General features: G+C 37.1%; 1 protein-coding gene across 1 annotated transcript in view; it reads right to left on the reverse strand.

Annotated features, from left to right (window-relative positions):
- MARCHF11 (membrane associated ring-CH-type finger 11) overlaps nt 1–20,470 on the reverse strand; it is a 149,298-nt gene that overhangs the window by 24,028 nt on the left and 104,800 nt on the right. The window contains 1 exon segment of the mRNA XM_072605459.1: nt 4,999–5,191. Coding sequence (XP_072461560.1) covers nt 4,999–5,191 — 193 coding nt within the window.

Raw genomic sequence — 20,470 nt, forward strand, 5'->3', positions numbered from 1 at the left:
GAGAACAAAAATTGTTTTTCATTTTTAACTTCCAAGGCCTAGTGACTAGGACACAGTGCCCTTGTACATAGTGGGCATTTAATAATGCTTGTTGAATTTATAGAATTGAATAGTATTACAAACGCATTCCTCCTGTAGCAAAATGCTTTGCTATTTAAATCATGTCTAATGGTAGTTTCTTCTGTAGCATATGATAAATTGGATGTTACGAACCAAACCTTGGGCTGAAAGTGTTACCATACTTCCAAGCCTGTATTTTCACTTCAATTTATTCCTCCGTTTGCTAATCTTCATTTGTACACAGCACAAATCTTCTTAAAAGGAATCCAACACAAGAAGTTTGGGTTATTACTTCCTTCCAAATTACTGCCACTGGGCTGCAATGTTTGCAGTGATTTAAATCTTTTATATTGGTTTTCTTTGTGCATGACCACAGTCTGAATGCCACCTATTTAAATATTAAAAAGAGCCTCCAAAATATAATATAAAATTATATTTCTTTGCATTTCCATTATTCTAGCAGTGAAGTGCAGTTGATAAAGTAGTGAGTTATAGAAATAGCTCAGAGACTGAATTTGAACCTACTCCACCGAAGTATCATAAGAAATGTTGGTAACAGAAAAAGGCCATCTGCTGAACAGGCCTGCTGCCTTTTATGGATTATCTCTCCTCTACCTCCTTGCAATTATTCTCTAACCTTGAATACCCTTCTCCAGAAACTGTTGAGCTCACTCTTCTTTAATCATTTCTCTTGGAACACAGAGTTCTATCGCCATTTAGAAAATGCAAACCCATTTATAGGAAGCAGATAACATAGTTTATTGAGCCATTTATCCATTTATCAATCTATCCACCTATCTATTTCAATCCCATACCATCTAGACTCTAGACACTTCTGCCAATAAATTAATATCAAAAGAAAGTCAAACAATGGAAAAGGTGAACGGGCACATCATTAAATATTTAACTAAGTCCTCAACAACCAGAATACGTTCATTCTGAAAAATATTCTGAAAACTGAATTCCTATTTAAGTGGCTGACTTTTTTTTAGAAATTAAATTGCCTATTAAATATTTTGCTCTAAAGACTGATAACTCCTTTATTAGCTAGCTAGATGATGCTACGTTTTCAACTGTATCTTTCAAATATGTATGGAATCAGAGACACAAAGGAAGCCTTTAAGAGCTAACTAATGTCCTTTCTTGGCCCTTTAGATGGAATTTCATTCAGTTCCCCACTCCCCTATAAACAGATAGCACTCCATTTCCCCCCAAGACCTCCAAATAATCAGAAGGTTTAACTTCACTCTGTAACTTCTGTGATAACCCTCACTGTCAGAAAGTTTTGACTTACAGATGACCTAAATACCTTATGCTGCAGTTGAAGCTCATTTATACTTGTCTGCTACTCAGTAAAAATGGAAAATAACTTGTCAGCCAACTTCTATATTCACTTTGGGGATATTACTAGAATATTAAAAAGCAACTGACTTCAGAAGAAGTTTTCTTATGTTTCACAACTTTCAGAAGATTATTTCATGTGATATAATTAGGGTAGCTAGGTGGCACAATGAATAGAGGACTGGGTATGGAGGCAATAGAACCTGAGTTCAAATGTGACCTCAGACACTTACTAAGTGGCCCTAAGCCTGAGTTCCTCATCTATAAAATGGGCTAAAGTAAATGGCAAAAAAACCTCTAGTATCTTTGCCAAGAAAATTTCAAATGAAGGTTGCGGAGAGTTAGAAACATGGCTGAAACAACTTGACAAACATAAAAAATGACAATAAACATTAGCTACTTTAACAAAATATTTTGTAGATAACATGCATTTCATGGGAATATCTATGAGACTTAGAGGTTGTTGTTTCAATTTTTTGCCTTCTCTGAATAGCTGTGTTTTAGCCTTTCCCTGGACAAATATTACTTTCCTACCTCTTAAAAGTGTCTTTGTGCCTCTCCTTAGAAGTCTCTCCCACTTCTCCATATTCCTTTAAGATTTGGTACCCAGGGCAGATTAAAATGAGCATATGGAGAGACACTAAATACAATATAATCCTCTCCACATTCAACACTTGTTTATTGATCAGAAGAGTATTCGCTTTGGCATTAATACCAAATTACACAACTGATTCAGTTTAGCGTGATTCCCACACGTGTCACTCAATTCTCAGGGCATCTTATATATACAGCCATGTGTCAGACAAGCAGACAGACTTCTTTAGTACTTAACAAATGCTTATTGATGGACTGGATTTTTCTGAGTCACAGCCAGAATCACAAGACAGAAAGAATCTGTAACAAGTGCTTCAGCATCTTAGTGGAGTCCTGGCAACACCACTGGCCTAATGATGATACATTCACTTCCCCTCTAAGAAGGAGCATCCTGAAACCCGCAATACCAGCCAACACTCCCTCCAAACAGGAAACCACTCACTAGCCTCTTACTCAGAAGATGACACTGTGGCTTTCATTGCTTGATGTTCTGAAGGACTGGAAACAGAAGGATGTGTGAAGAACAAATTCAATGGCTTGCTTATTAACGGTATGTTTCACTCTAAGCAATTTAATTCACTTTGATAATGTCATCATTTTGGGAGCACGCATATTTAAACTGATTTGAAATGTTAGATGTAACGGATGCCATTTACTATAGAGAAGCAGTATGGCCTAGTGGCTAGAGCACTGGACTTAAAGGTCGGAAGATCTGCGTTCAGATCCTGCCTCTGAAATGTACGAGCAAATACACTAGGTTGTGGATAAGCGGCTTAGCTTCTCTGTGCCCCAGTTTCCTCATATGTAAAAGAAAGGGGCTGGACTAGATGACCGCCAAGGTGCCTTCGAGTTCTAAATCCATGATCCTATAAACTTGTATTATAGACACTTACTAGCTATGTGACCCCATGCAAGTCACTTAACCTCTGTTTACCTCAGTTTCCTTGTCTGTAAAATGGGAATAATAATAGCACCTTCTTCCCAGGTTGTTGTGAAGACCAAATGAGATAATAATTGTAAAGTGCTTAGCAAAGTGCCTGGTACATAATAATCAGCACCACAAAAATGTTAGTTGCTGTTGTTAATTATTAATACAGTAATATTGGCTTATAAAGTACAGTGAGGTCAGCAATCCTGCCTTATTTATTTTTGACTCTCCCATGGTACTTAGCATGGTATTATGTGCATATATTAGATGTATAATAACTGCTGAATAAATGAATGGTCTTGAATATACTTCCAAGAGGCTCATATTCTTTTGACCTAGTTTACACAGATTTATGAGGTTGCCAAGTAAAATAACTATGTTTTATTGTGAATTCTTTCATATTTTTCAGTGGCTTAGGAATGACTTAGTGATGATATGTGAATCTATTCATTAAAAGATAATGGAAAGCACCATCAGTATAAAAATACCGAATTAATGAAAGTGTTTACTCCCAAAAGATAATAATTGTTTACATTACTGATTACCAAGAAAAACTATGATTTCGAAAAAAATAAACATTTAGCAAAGTATAAAACTCCTTATTATTTTACATTACTTACAATAATGTGTTATTATATTTTAAAGATCAAAATTATTAAAATACTTGTTTGAGGAATTAAAATGTTTTGTTAGGACAACCAACAATTTTCATCATTTATTACATAACAAGAAATAATATTCTGAAAATTGTGAAATATTAAAAAAAACCTCTTCTCACCCATGAAAACTGTTTTTCAGTATTTTAACAATATTCAGAAACTGAATAAGATTCTTATTTTGGGGATGGGGGAAAGAAAGAAAGAATTAAATTATATTTTTTCATCAACAATAATCGGCAATAACTAACTCTTTAAAATAGTGGTGTTGAAGTAGAGGACTAACCCCTCCTTTAACAAATGATTCTACACACTATCCAATCAATTCAGTCTTCTCCATTGGAAACAAGGGCAGGAAGAGATAACCGAGTTTTTCAGGTAATGACTGTCCATCACCTTTTTTTATGTCCTCTTCCTTTGATCATGACCATGAGACAACGGGGGAAAGGAAAGGAAAGTGAATTAACTATGGTCTCATTTGCAGCTTATAAGTAGCTCACTAGTTTTGGTGGGAGAGTAAGTAGACATCAGTTAAAATGGGGCTTGATTCAAAATAGTAATGTAAGGGACCTTGAAGGGTTAATGCAGCTCACTTTTCAAAGTTCCTAGCTTACAGATGTATCATGGCTCTAAAAATGTAGATCATGGCTCTAAAAATTATATATACTTTCCATTATCATCTCAGTTATCTCTGTGGCCACACTGAGAGGGGTCTAACATGCATAACTGAAAACTACAGGTAGCCATTTAAGAGTTTCAATCTCATTCTCCACCAAGTCATTTAATTTACTAAGTAGTACCTTGTGGCTTGAAAAGCTAGCAAATCTTTCCTAGGGTGTCCAATAATTTCTGAGAAAAGCTTATGCCCTAGGAGAATCTGGCTCACTTCATGAAAGACAACCCCATTGTCTCCCTAAACAGTCTCATACTCAGTCATATCATTTAGAGCACATCAAATATATGAAAGATGCCATTACCATTGCTATTTCAAAATGGAAATTCTTGTCCTAATACTGTCCATCTATGTAATGGTCTCTTCAGCTTCCCTACCCTTTTATTTCCAAAGTAGGCAAACACACTTTTGAATATTATCATTTTTTTTTTGAGGGACTGGGATGGAAGGAAGGGACCTAGGGAACTATTTGCTCTATTTGGAAAAAATGAAGGCTGTTATCATTTCCTTTTAGAATTTTTTAAAAATTTACATTAAGAATATTTTATTTCCTCCCAATTAGATGTAAATACAGTTACTACATTATATTCCAAAAAAATCTCTGCTTCCCCGCCTGCCACCCTCAAACAGGTTAATGACCGTCCAAGCAAATGTGAATCAGAACATCCTGCTGTTGACAGAATTTGCAAAAAGAGAATAACAAATATATTATTGACAGTTTTCAAAGTTTGATGTCATAAGCTTACCTATGCACACTAGATCCATAAAACCATACATCCCATAGCAGATTTGAAAGAGGATGTCCTTCCTTTGCCATACCGCATAGGGGCTGAAGGCTGACCACAGAAGCCAAGTCACACTTGCTATTAAGAACAGTGATCCTAGGATTACAGCAATCATCTGAACTTTCTCAACCAGTGTTATAGAAATGCTTTGCCACTAAAAGAAAAACAGAGTCATGTAAGAAAAAAAGATGCTGTTTATCACAAAAAACCCCAACATTTTCAGCTCTGTATTTATCTTGCAAGTCTAGAGTCCATTGTCAATAGATTTGGCTTCCAAATGTACTGTGCTGCTTCATCAAGATTAGAATGGAAATATATAAACTGATTAAGATGAATGAATTTCTTCAACTTCATTATTTTCAATAATTTATCAGTCTGCAGGAGTTAATTTCATTACGCCCCAGATAGTAGTACTATATAGCAGAGGCTCAAAAATATTTAGCATCTGGGAATCACATCTATTATCTTTCATACATGCATGAAATTAACTACTATGAAGATACATGAGGACTCCACAAGCTGCATTTTATCTTGCTTTTCTCAAAGTCCCCGACTAAAGAACAAAATGCCCCTTTGCTTTCTATTTGAAAAAGAAAAATTAAAGGAACAAATTCCACAGGATTGGCTGTGGAACAATACTTTAGCACAGTGTTTCCCAAATGAATTTGGCCACAGAATACTTTGGAGGTTGCAATATTCTGTCTATACTGCACTGGGCCAGGGTCAGTAATAGAGTTTGGAATAGCCCTGTAACAAGAAGTTTGGGCACATTTTGCACAAGCCAAAGGAAATTAAACTTAATTTCATACTAGAAAAAAAGATGTCACAACTTTATGATAACACGCAATTTTATATTTGAAGAGTTTGGTGGGGCAGACATCACAAGCACTGCAATTTTTCTACAGTGTCTTATTTACCTCGTAGGAACTGTTTGGAAAATGGTGTTTTTGTAGAACACAAAATGACACAATCTTAGAACTCTAAACAAGTGTGGGCTTATTCTGATTTTCTGCAATCCAACACAATCAAAAACTCTTAGTGACAATATTTGTGGAGATCAACTGGGCAAATCTACAAGTGTTTAAAATTTGTAGGTATCTGAATGGTTATTAAAACATAAAGACTATTAAAAACAGTTTTTCTTTGTTTTGCTTTTCTCTTTTTTCTCCCTTTTTTTCTTTTTTGGAGATTAGGTCTCCTATCTTGTCCAGATTAGAAGCGCAGAATTCACTCATGGGCCCAATCCCATTGCACTTCATTTCTGATCTGGGCTACTTCACCCTTCCTTATGTAGCCTAGTGTGCCCTCTACTCAAAGGAGCTCTCTGTGTTGGTCCCAGACTTACTGCAGATACTTGAATACCTTTGGTCCTACCACAATTCAAGAGCCCCCGAACTCATGCAATCTGACAGTGGCAGGGATATTACATACTTGCCACACTCAGCTGAAAACATAGTTCAATGAAAAAATAGTATGTGTGCTCTTTGCCAGAAATGATAGCTTAATTGATCAAGAATCTGTGAAGAGTGCTATCCCCTTTAAATTTTTAATTAGTCATGTTCTCACTTTCATCAGTGAGACAGAAACAAAATTGCAATTACTGTTATAATTTGATAATAATCAACCAAAGTCCCTGAACCCATACTCTTATAACACACTATGTGAAGCAACTGAAGTTGCTATAAAACAAGTGTCTTTCAAGAGAATTAATAAATGCTTCAAATAAACTTTGCTTTTAAAAAAATAAGTCTTAAAATAACTGGTATAAGTTAGAACCATCTGAATTTCCATTAACTATGCTACTCACCTGTACCAGCCTAAGTGTGTTTGTTGCAGGCCTCACTTCCCTAGAACATGTTACCATCCCAAATTATTCACATACATACACATGTGTGTATTCATACGTGAAAGGCACCATGACACAATGGACAAAGAGCCAGTCTTGGAGCTATGAAGACCTAGATGAAAGGACTGTCTCTGATACATATGAACAGTGAGTCACTTCAGTTGCACACTAGTCCATCTGCATTGGTGGAGGAATTTTCCTAATCAAATGTTCTCTACACTGATGAAATCACAGGTCTAGTTAAAAAAAAATAGAAATTATACACAAAGGTGTGTGTATATATAACATATACGTTTACATGAATGAAGGGAGAGGAGATAGAGTAAAAGAAAATAGAAACCCTCAAGGAGATGTGTGTGTGTGTGTGTGTGTGTGTGTGTGTGTGTGTGTGTGTGAGAGAGAGAGAGAGAGAGAGAGAGAGAGAGAGAGAGAGAGAGAGAGAGGGAGGGAGAGAGGGAGAGAAAACTTCTTTTTAAAAATTGTAATGCTAATAGCACTTTGAAATATTCATATCATAACCAACTTTATTTTACCAAGCTACTACTTAAAAAATATTAAAATTCCATCAAGGCATAAATATAATTGCACTAATTTTTAGGTAAGCCAAATTGGATTATTATAGCCAATTTTCAATAAGAAGTTTCATTTCTTAAGATGAAAGGCACTGAACTTTTTGTAGGCTCTGTGAGCACAACAGGTTAGAGAACTAAACTTCTTATTTTTAGCTTACTGTTGTAACCTCCTAAGCCTCCTTGGCAACCTGGGAAATACCAAGAATTCTGTATGAAATATGACGTGATCAGGAGTATGGAATACAAACTAGAATCACCATTATTGTCATGGAAGGACTCAACCCAATTTCTGTCACACCTCTGCAAACACATACATTTACCCAAAAAAAAAGATAAGAATAAGGATTATTTTTAAGGCCCAACATATGTTAATTCTTTGTTATTAATATTTATAATTATAAGAAACTTCCTTTCATCACACTGCTTTGGAGAAATTGAATTAAATTTGGATTTATATTCAAAAGTGTTGCTCTTCTGTTTTTTTTCTGTTTTAATAAAATAATTCAACATACTACAAGCAATTAGACTGGGAAGACTTTAGATTTAACACTTTAGGCAAGTCACCAGATTTTTGGTCCTTTTCTTCTCATTTTTAAAATGAAAGGATTGTACCAGTTAATCTGTAAGGTTTCATGTAATTCTACGCAGAAGAAACACCGCATTTGAAGGCACAAGGACAGAGTTCAAGACTCTCTCTGCACATATTAGTCATGTAATCTGGGGCTAGTCACTAAGTATTCTAGACCACAGTTTTGTCAACTATAAAACGAGTATAACAGAATCTAGACTGTCTACTTCACAGAATTGTATCAGATGAGATCAGCATTTTTTTTGGAGGGGGGAGGTAAGACAGTCGGGGTTAAGTGACTTGCCTAAAGTCACACAGCTAGTAAGTGTCAAGCGTCTGAGACTTGTTTTGAACTCAGGTCCTCCCGACTCCAGGACCAGTGCTCTATTCACTGTGCCACCTAGCTGTCCCAAATAACTTTTTAAAATGTTCTATAACTCGCAAAATACTATATAAAGGTCAGCTATTATTATAGTAAAATATTCATTTTCACTGCAGTAAGTCAGTGTGGGATTTTTTATTTTATTGTGGATTTTTTTGAACTTAATAGTTTATCCTTAATAGGAAAGAATGCACAAAATTCACAGCTAAGTTGCTGAATTTCATATTTTTCATAACTGGAGCAGTGATAAACATGCATTAGATGTGTTGTAGGACAAGAGGGGGGCTCATCTTGAGTTTGTGACAATATAAAGAACAGTTCAAGGATAAGGAACATCTGAGTTTGAATTCTGGCTAGGTCCTTACCTAGTTGTGTGACCCTGAGCTAATCATTCAACCTCAGTTTCCTCATCTGTAAGTACTTACCTAATAGGGTTGTTGTGAGAACCAAATGAGATTATGTGAAGTGTTGATTTACAAATCTTAAATCACTATTTAAATGCTAGCTGATATTATTAACATTAATCAGTTGTACTAGCAGTAGTAGTAGTAGTATCACCATGGTAACCATTTAACTATCTGAAGAATCGTTCCATGGCTTAGGCTTTAGATTGGGTCTGCTTGGACCCTGAAGACAGAAGTTCTGCACAGGGCAGAAGTTGCAGAAAGACAGATTCAATTTTACCAGTGAGACAATTTCCCAATGATCAGAGCTATTCAAAAGGAAAATAGGCTGCTTCTGAGGAGGTGCAATGGATGAGGAAGAGGTACCTCCATGAGTTCAAATCAGACCTCAGTTACTTACTAGCTGTGTGACCCTGGGCAAGTCACTTAACCTTGTTTGCCTTAGTTGCTCATTTGTAAAATGAGCTGGAGCCAGAAACGGCAAACCCCTAGTATTTTTGCCAAGAAAACCCCAAATGGTGCCAAAGAATCTGAAAAAACTGAACAATCACAACTGAGGAAGCAGGGCCTTAAAACAGGGGCTGTACCCCCTTGTTGGGGATGTCCTACATGGGATTATTTTTCAGTTCTGAATTAGATTAAATGGCCTCTGAGATCCCTTAAATCCCTTAGTTTCTGTTTCTGTGGTTAGAATATACAAATGAAATGAACAAATATGGTAGGTAGCCAAAGATTAGCAGGAGTTCACTGAAAAGCTAGACAGAGAAGCCTTGTAACTATAAAAACATAAACAAATAAATCTGAATACTAGGAAAGTGATGTTCTTCTATGAACACAGATATCATCTTGGGGATTTTTTTTTAACACATTGGCTATCCCTACACCTTCATTACATCAAGCAAGATTTTGGACATTCTTCCCAAAGGAATGACACTTATTTTAAAAAATGGGTAAATACCCCACTATTCTTGTCCTCTGTAGTCATACCAGTAAACCTTGCAATCAACTCTCAATTATCTATGCTAATGCTTAATTAGCACAGATATAATAAAGTGGTAGATAACCTTCTTAGGGTTTTCTTCTCTGCCTCAGTGATTTAAGTATTGATGCACATACGTATGTAGAGATCTTCTAAATTTTGAACCCAAAGCAACTACATTACCTTCCTGCACAGAATTTATAAACTACTAAAAATGATGGTGTGCTTTGACATAAAAATATATTTACATCTCTTCAGAGACATAAAGAATGAAAGATGAAGAGGAACAATAACTTTGTGAATAATTGCCAATATTGCTTTTTTTTTCACACAGATATTTACTGCTATTTCATATTCCCACAAAACCTACCACTTTTCTCCAGAAACCACTGGAACTAATGTGTCTGAGCATAAAGAGAGCAACTGGACCACCTTTGGAGAGGGCAGTTCTTCCTTTCTATGGACACTTAGCACAGTGCCTGGCATATAGTGAGTGCTGGATAAATATTAGGTATTAATATTATTGTTGCATTAGAGGCAACTGACTTCACTAATTTTCAAGTTATCTCACTCAGGGCATACCTTCACAGCAGCATCAGAAACATGACTGACATTCATAAATGGATGTTTTCCATATATATATATATAGCTAAGTCAACCTAATTTAGAAATATGTGCTACATAACAAATTCATTTTAACTTAATTCAATTTAATTGGTCTTTGTGATGTGCATATTTGATGCTGAGAAGTTCTACTGCTCTTGTGCAGGAATGAAACAACTTCAAAGAACTATTCTAATCTTCATTAATATTGTTACCTTGAGAGATTAGATTCACGAATTTTTTCTTCCTGCTCCTAGTGCATGCTGGGAGGGTGTTTAGTGGGGAAGTGGGAACAGTGCACAGGCAAGGCCTCTTAGTAGAAATCTATTCAGGATTTGAAGTACAAGAAGAATTATCATTACCATCCTCATGGACACAATACTTTGTGGTTTACAAACTGCTTTCAACAGAATGATCCCATGAGATAGCAATTACAAACATTATCCTTATTTTATAGATAAGGAAACTGAGGCTCAAAGAAAAGTAAGCACATTTTTTGTATCGTAGCAATAAGGTAGGAGGGCCTGCTCACACTTAATTCTTGAGCATTATCCACCTAAAAAATATTTATTATATATTGTCGGCAGGAGGAAAGGTTAAGACTGTGTATCTTATACATTTTTTTTCTCCTGGCTTCTCTGTCACCATACTATCCTAGTTCTTGGGTTTCATTCTACTTTGCTCATAATTTTTCTTTTTCTAGCCCCTAAACAACGGGTGTTTTCTACAGTTTGGTCATTGTGTCCTGACGTCTTTTATTCAATTTCATTCACTGTATCTTCAAATCCAATGATAAATTTCCATTTGGACTTTTCATCATCATTGTATATTACAAGCATCCAAAATAAAATAGATTCTCCCCAAACCATCTTCCCCTCCAAATCCCCATTTCTCTTGTATTCCCTTATCAGCAAAGTGGTAGGTGGGAAATATAGCTCTTCCCGACAGGATCACAGCTGTAAGGAAGCAGTCAGAGGACATCTTTAACTATTCTAAAAAGGGAAGTGGGGGTATGGCCCCTTCATCAAGCATGTCCAGCCCCTGGCTCATTCCCACACCAACTGGGCATGCTGAGGGGAGGAGAGCACAACAAAGGGGGACCACACTATCGTTACCAGTCTCTCAGACTACGAACCTCTTTGTCCTTTTCCTTCATGTTCCATGTAAAGACATCAAGTTCTGATGGCTCTTTTTGAAATATTTCTTGAATTTGCTCCCTTTCTTTCCATATAATCACCTTGTTCTAAGTTCTCCATCTGTCCCAGACTCCTAAATGGTCTTCTCTCCCCTTGCCTCTCACCTTTCTGTTAAGACTAAGCTCTCAATTCACTCTTAAAATCAAATGACAGCAGTATCAGACAAATATTCCAGCGGAGATGCTTCCCTAGGCTATTTCTGGAGGGGCCTTATCATTTCTTCACTTGATACCACAAGGAACATATCATACAAGAACACCGAATGGGAAAGTACCAGCTGTAGCCATAGAAGACAGATTCCTAGAAGGAAGAGAAATATAAATACAACTCCCAGGTTACCTTCTCAAGGATCAGGGATCAGTGATGCAGGAAAAGTGCAGAGTCATGAACTCTTAAACTCAGGAAATATTCTTCAAGGGATCTTGGCAATGCAACTACTCTGTTTCCAAACTCCAGACTTACTTGGGTCTGAATCACTTTTCTAATGGAAAGGTTAAAATTTATGAACACTAGCAATATAGTCCTCCTTTTTCTCCTTAAACACCCCCCACTTCCCACTGCCCCAATACACTCATAAAATAGAGGTGCAAACTCAACTGTAATCAAACCAACCTATCCCCTTCAAGATGATGACTGGATGCAATATTATCTGTTTAGAGCGCTGATACCACCTTCCAATGTCGCCTGCGTATCGACAGCAAATTAATCATCCTATTGAATCAAGCCTGAATCACTTCAGCCTTCTAGTCAAGAATCTGTAATGGGTATCTACTGTACTAACAAGTCCACACTCCTCAACCTGGCATTCATGCCCTCTGTGAGCTGGGTTCTATCCCATCTAACCACCCCAAGTCAGTAATAATAACAATAACCCATATTATTGGTAATGACAGTGGCTCGACTTTATGTAATACTTCACTGCTTACAAAGGCCTTTTCTCACAACTCAACAGTGTCTTGCACTTTGCCCTGTTCCCCAACACGAACATTGCTTCACTCCATTGTCTTACTTTCCTCTCATGTTATCATACTCATTCCTGTCTCCAAGCTTTTGCTATTATCATGACCTTGAATGATCTTTGTCCTCTCTTCCTATCCAATTCTACTCATTCTTCAACATTTATTTCTAGGTCGCATTTCTCCATGAAGGTTTCTCTAAGTATTCATACCTACACATTTTCCTCAGGTCTCTGAACTGAAGCTGTGCTACTCTGTACACATAATTTATCACTTAATCATCTATATTGTACTATATTGTTCTCTAGCTATTTCTTGTGCATAAATCTTTTCCCAGTCAAATAATAAATGCCTTGGGGGCAAGGCACATGTTATTAACTTCCTTGGCATCAGGCTCCCAAAATCTGATGATAATTAATTGAACTGATGAAATCTTCAGTATTTGATGCTGTTGGCCACACGTTCTGCTTTGGATCTTCTTCCCTAGGCCACTTTAAAAAGATACAAAATGATACTGATTCTTTCCCAAATTTTTGGTTTTCTAAGTCCTCAACCCTCTGCTCTTCTCTCTCAGCACTCTAACCAGAAGAATTTATTCTTCTTATGGTTTCAATTATCACTATGTGGATGACTCCCAAATCTTTATCTTCTTCCTGTGTCTTCAATTGCCAAATGAACATTCCCACCTTCACGGCATCTCAAACTTGCTACGTCTAAAACCAAATGTTCTTCTTGCCAAAATCAGCATTTCATTCTGACTTTTCTGTATCTTATCCTTTCAACCAATCAATCAGATATTCAACAAATAATAACTACATATCTGTTACGTGCAAGATGCATGCCTGGTACTGAATCAAGGGGGCCAGCTTTCTCCCACTGATCATGCTTGAAACTTGAAATTCATCTTTGATTTATCCTTGTTCACCCCTCCCATTTGGAGAACAGGACATTAACAGTAATATCCCCTTCTGGGTAGCAATATCATCTTCTTATTTTCCATTGTCACTACCTCATATTCAGATCATATATTGTCACACCTGGCCCACTGCAAAGATTTCTCAGTAATTTTCCTGACTGGAGTCTCCCTCTTCATCTTACACACTCTCACGTTTCTCAATTAATCTTCCTCAAAACAATTCTTTCATCATGTCAACACCCTATAGTTTCATTTCCCACATACTTAAGTTCAAACTCTGCAGTCTGACATTCGCATTCCTCCATAAAATGGATCCAACTTAACCATTAAAACTACCTGTCACTACTCCCCAACACGAACTCTCTAGTATACTTCAATCTTATCCACTTCCTTACTTGCATGTCTTCCCTACCTTATCTCTGCCTTTGCTGGCCTTTTCAAATATCCTTGGTTCCCAGCTCAACAATTTCTTCAATTCCCCTCAACTACATCTTCACTCCATCTCAATCATGTATATGTTTGTTGAGGGTAGTACAATGAAAAGAATCTGTGATATGGGTTTGGAGACTCAGGTCTGAATTCTCCTTCTATCACTTACTATCTCTATGTGACTTTTGTAAAGTAAGAGACCTTAATCTGTTCCTCAGATGTAAAATGAAAGGGTTGGAGTATAGGATCTTGGAGATCCCTCATGTCTAACTCTATAATTATTGTTGCTGTCACTCATATCTGACTCTTCATAACCCATTTGGGATTTTCTTAGCAAAGTGGTTTGCCATTCCCTTCTCCTGCCCATTTTACAGATGAGAAAGCTAAGGTAAACAAGGTTAAGTCACCAGGGTCATACGGTTAATAAGTGTCTGAGGTCAGATTTGAACTCAGAGAGTGGGGCCTGAAGTCAAGAAGACCTATCTAATGTATATCTAAAACACATGATCTAAAACCTTAAATCTTATCACTATCAGTGAGTCATCTGCTGTCATATTCCTTAACTCTAAAATTCCTTTCTCTGACCATAACCACCAACCATTTCAGCTCTCCTACTGCCTTATCATTCCAAAAGGTATTCTATATCTTCCAAGTAATTTCTAGTCATTCTAACCCTTGTTTCTTTCCTAGATTATTACCTAAGAAATCTGGCCTCATTTATCTTCCTTCAAGATTCTGACACATTAATTAAAAACTTCAACTTTCTACTGACACTACCCTTGAATTCCTTACATCATTATCCAAAGGGTACTCATCCTTTTTCAAAGAGCAACCCTGAATTACTCCCACTGCCTACTCCGTTCTTCATGTTGCTGAACAGTGGTGAATGAAGTAACACAACTTTGTTGTCTGAGTCTACAACTCAGCTGGCACCTAACCACTGTGCCCCAGGCCTGATAGTGCTCTATCCTACTCCACAAGATGCCTATCCAAAATCTATGTTTGCTATGGACCTGTACCATAACTCTTCTATTTCCTGTCAGTAAAGCACTTTGCCTATATATTCACTGAAAAATCTGCAGCCATCTGGCACAGTCCCTCTCATCCCTAAATCCCCCATTGTCTCCTTCTTTGCTTCAGTATTAGAAGGTTCCATCTCCCAGCTCAATGACAACACTTCTCCTTGTGCATTTGATCCTATCTCTCCTCATTTGATCATTTTCTCTGTCCCCCTAATTTTCAACCTCCCCTTATCCACTGACTCCTTCCCTGATGCCTACAAACATACCAGAACTCCTCTATTCTAAATAAAATAAAATAAACCCTTTCATTTGACCCTATCAGTCACTTCAACCTATAATCCGTTATTTCTCTGACTTTTCACATTCAAGAAAATTATCCCTATATTTCCACATTCATTGCCTACACTTCATACCTGCCTGTCAACCCCTTGAAATCTGGTATCCATTCTCACCAGTGCCTTGAAACTATTTTCTCCACAGTCATCAAAGAACTCTTTATTATTAAGCCCAGTGTCTTGTCCTCACACATCTTGACCTCTCACCAGCAGTTGACACTGATGACCACCCTTCCTTTTGGATACTCTCTCTTCCTCACATTTTTATAACATTGCTCTGTCATGATTTTCTTCCTAACTATCTGACCACTCCTCAGTCTTTATTATTTTTTTTGGTGGATCATCTGTGCCCTAACAATTATATCTGTCTTGGGTCCTCTCCTCTTCTTATTCTACAGAATGTAGAATAACTGGCAATCACATTTTCTCCCATGGGTTCAACTATCATCTCTATGTAGATGACTATGAAATCTGTATATCCAGCCCTCATTGCTCTCCTGAGCTTCAGTCCCATATCTCCCACTGCCTGCTAGATGTCTCTGCCTCTGCAAGGTCATCTCCAATGCAACCTGCCCAAAGCAGAACTCTTTATCTTTTACACAAACACAACTCTCCTTTTAACCTCCCCATTTCTGGTTAGAATAGCAATATTCTTCCAGTTACCCAGATTACCCTTGACCTCTCACTCTCCCCCACCTTACATATCCTGTCAGTTTCCAAGTCTTGTGGATTCCATCTCCTCAAGATCTCTTAAATCCTTCCCATTTTCTTTACTACTAGCAGAACTGCAAGCCATGCCCTCATTAACTCTCTCACTTGCACTATGCGTTATCTCCATATCCAGTTTCTCCCTTCTCTAATCCATTCTTCATACAGATGCCAATTTAATATTCCTAAAGTTCAGGCTTGACTATACTCCCCTGCTCAGGAAGCTTCCATGGTTCCCCAGTGCCTCTACAACACAACACAAACTTCATGGTTTGACATTTAGAAACTTTCACAATATGGTTCAAAACCTTCTTTTTCCAGGCTGACTACATGGTCTCCCTTACTGGCTTCCCCTTCACACTATATTTTAGCCAAATTAGGCTTCTCGCTATTCTGCTTCCTGCTTTCATGATATTGCACATTCTATTTCCTAGATGCAAGGTTCTGCCTCATTATTTCTGTCTTTTAAACTCCTAGGTTAAGATTCAGGTTCAATGCCAATTCCATCGAGAGATCTATCTTGACTGTCCCAACTGCTAGCCCTTCCCCCCAACAATTTTGAATTTATTTTGCATTTATCCTATACTTATGTATTTGTGAACGGGTGGTATGCCTCCAACAGAAAGGAAGCTCCCTGAGAGCAGGGGCTGTCATTTTGTAGTTGTTATCTGTATAGCCAACACCTAATACAGCTCCTGGCACACAGTGGCACTTAACAAAACCTCATTGGTCCATTTCAATACTACTCATTCTGAAAATTCTGTAAGAGCTAGCATATGCCCCCCACACACACACACTCCAAGAAGTGTTTTTTGACCAGTCCCTCAAACCCAGAGCTATTTTTCTTTCTTCTGAGTTCAATGCCTGAAGTATTGATTTGGCACTTAGCATGTATTTACATTGAACTTCTTACAATTTTTCCCTCTTGTCTCTTCAACAAGGTTATAAATTCTAACTAAAAAACTATGTAGCAGTAGGAAAGTGCTGGATTTAGTTTTATGGGACTTAAGTTCAAATCCTGGCACTCTCACTACCGGCGTGACCCTAGACAAATCCCTGAGCTTCTCTGGGCCTGGTTTTCATTAAGTATGGATTGATGGAGTTGGACTAGAGAATCTAAATTTGTAATTCTATGATTCATACAATTTTCAACTATGTCCACTGCATGCCTTCTACTCTCTGGTACCTATAGCTATTTGTATCCCCAAAGCATATTCAAATTTAGACTGTGGTCCTGAGGACGGTACACCCTCATAGGAGACTTTCACCTATCTTGCCCAAAACTAGATCTCCACACTACTTCCTGGCCATCTCTCCCCAACATTCTCTCCTCTTTCATCCAGCTCTCCCTTATGTGCTGTCTCCCCCAACTTCTTGAGGCAATGGAATGTCTTACTTGCCATTATTTGTGTACCTAGAATATTGCCTAACACATAGAAAATGCTTAATAAATACTTTATGTTTCTCTTATCTACCTTTCTTGGTCATGGTTAGGGGTGATAGTAGCTTTTTTCAAATATTTGAAGGGCTGACATGCAGAAGATTTACTCTGTGTGGCTCCAGAAATCAGAATAGATGAAATGAACAGAAGGTGCAAAGTGACAAAATTAGGCTTGAAATAAGAAAAAACTTCTCATAATAAGAGCAATCCAAAAGATGGAATGGACTGCTTTTGAAAAGAAAATGCATTCTCCTTTGCTAGAGGCATTTAAGCTAAAGCTGAATGCCACTTGTTAGGTATGCTGGTATTTACAAGTTGCGTGACCCTAAGAAAGTCATTCAAATATCTGTCTGCCTCAGTCTCCTTATATATGATAGGCATATCTCTAAAGGCTGTTGAAAGGATACGATGAGATTATATTTGTGATGTGTTTTGCAAACCTTAAAGACCCATAAAATGCTAGTGATGATGATGACAACGACGACGATGATGATTCTTGTTCAAGGTATAGTTTGAACTAGATGGACTCTGAGGTTCCGTCCAACTTGGTGATTCCATTAAAAAGATCTGTTGTTCAGGCACTCTCTATTAAGTAAATACAAACCAATCTGCACTAATAAGATAGACTTAAGCAAATGTACAACAGCAGGAATCTGGTAACCTTAAGCTTGTGGGCTTTGTGATTTATGGTCCTCTATTTCGCAGGGGAAGAGACTTAGGTAGAAAATTGGAAGGACATTGTGATTATTATAGTTGTCATGTATTGCCGTAAAAATAAACTCAATGATGCACTGTTTACCAGTAAGATCTGCCCTTAAACATGGAAGGCAGGTGAAAGGAAACAAACATTATTACCCTCCTTTTCCATGCAGGAAGCAAAACCCAGAAGATTGAATCAAAGGCTCAAGATCAGACAAGAAACAGATTCTCCTCCTGCATGTCACAGTTAGCACACATAAGATCTAGGGGAAATAAATGACCTCTCTTTCAGACCTCAAGAACACCACTTATGAAGCTGTTGTTGTTCAGTTAGCTGAAAGAGTTAATACACCTTCCCCACACGCTACCTAAATTCCTCTCTAAAAATAAACATATCCTCTGGACAAACTGAGCTGAGTATTGCCAAAAGGTAGATTCATTCAGTCCTTCAGTCCAGCAAGCATTAAATCATGCAATCTATAATACTGTTTCAACTTTGTTTTTACAGAAGGGAGTCCAGATATGAATCATAAGCTAATAGATTTGTAATGCAATGATTTATACTGCTCAGTAGTGACAGGTGGGATTACTCACGAATGTCACAAGAGAGAACACCTGCTCCCAAGAAGTGGCCTCCTTCGAAAAACGTGTTTATCTAGAATCTATTCTCTAGGATGTTTCAATTGTGTCATTGAATTAAATCGTGTCACTGATGGAGCACTCTGAAAGCTGGCTGAAAAACACTGCAATATGTAATCAATTTGACATGTGGATACAACATTCAGTTAATTATATGCCTATTCTCTATTGTGCCATATTTACATACAGCAGACTGAGAGTGATTTCACGGTTTGGTATTGGACTGCTCTGCTGGAAAAACACTAATCAAAGCTTTGCTTAAAGATGGGGGGGGGGGAACCTGCTTTGATTAAGAAAGACACAATCCATAATCTCCACTGCCTTGAAAGGGATGATTTTATCATATAAGTAATTAATACAATAATGGCCACTCAAAAATCTGCACTGAGGATATGTGTAATGATGGCTAATATAAATATATCCATAAAGTGGTAACTAAGAAGATTTTTTTCCTGTACCAAACTCCTTATTATACTACTCTCTCAATTATCCTCAAGCAATAGCTTGATTCAGACTTTCCATGGGAATACCCCAAGGAGACAAATAAAAAAAGAGAAAGAAGTGGAGCCCCCAAAGTAACATCCCCTTGTCTGACTTACTTCCCCCCAAATCCTCCTTCTTGTAATGACAGGGAGAGAGCCAACATTATCAACTGCAAGCACATCCATGTTCCAATACTTGAGCAGGTTATTCTTCATGGAGCTGAGCCACTGGAGTTTCTGAAACTTACTAGAAGTTCAACAAGCCCTCCCTCGTTTTTGGACTGAGGATGCCTCAGATGTAAGAAAAAATATCCTGCCTGTCCCTTCTGTTAGGAAGTTTGAACAGTAAAGCTGCTTTAATTTTGGACTAATTAGTAGAAGGACTAGTTGGAGATGACGAAGAGTCTAAATTACAGGGTTTTTTAAGTAAAAAAGTTTTATTATTTTCAAGTGTGTACGGGAACTCAAACTAAGTTAACAAAGCATTGCCAAGTAGAAGCTTTTAGAGGACACTTATTTAAAGCATTTTGGATGAGAATGATTTGCAATTAACACAAAGTATTTTCACATTAATGGGTGTTTTTAAAATATTTAAAATCTATTCTCTTAAGCAGTTTAAATAACCTTTCCCCTTCTCACTTATATTAATAAATTAGTTTTATTCACAGAAAGAGGAAAAAGTAACTATCAAACTTTTAGAACTGATGATATGAACTCAATCAAAAAATACTACCTACTATAGCATGGTACCATGGGGAACATGAAGAAATATAATTTTTTTCTTCATGGAAATTAATAATTTAGTTGGTATGATAAGATAATTATGTCTAAAAGATTGCTAACAGAAAGCTGGGAAACAATTTTTATAGCCAGTGTGTCTGATAAAGGCCTCATTTCTAAAACATATAGAGAACAGAGTAAAATTTATAAGAATACAAGTCATTCCCCAATTAATTAAATGATTAAAGGATATGAACAGGCAGCTTTCAGATGAAGAAATTTAAGCTATGTAGAATTATATGAAAAAATGTTCTAAATCACCATTGATTAGAGAAATGCAAATTAAAACTCTGAGGTACTACCTCATACCTATCAGATTGGCTAATATGACAGAAAAGGAAAATGAAAAATGTTGGAGATCTGGGAGACTGGAACACTAATGCATTGTTGTCAACTGATTCAACCATTCTAGAGAACAATTTGGAACTATGCCCAAAAAGCAATCAAACTGTGCATACCCATATCTAGCAATACCA

Source organism: Notamacropus eugenii, chromosome 4 (genome assembly GCF_028372415.1).
Source record: "Notamacropus eugenii isolate mMacEug1 chromosome 4, mMacEug1.pri_v2, whole genome shotgun sequence".
Classification (NCBI taxonomy): Eukaryota; Metazoa; Chordata; class Mammalia; order Diprotodontia; family Macropodidae; genus Notamacropus; species Notamacropus eugenii.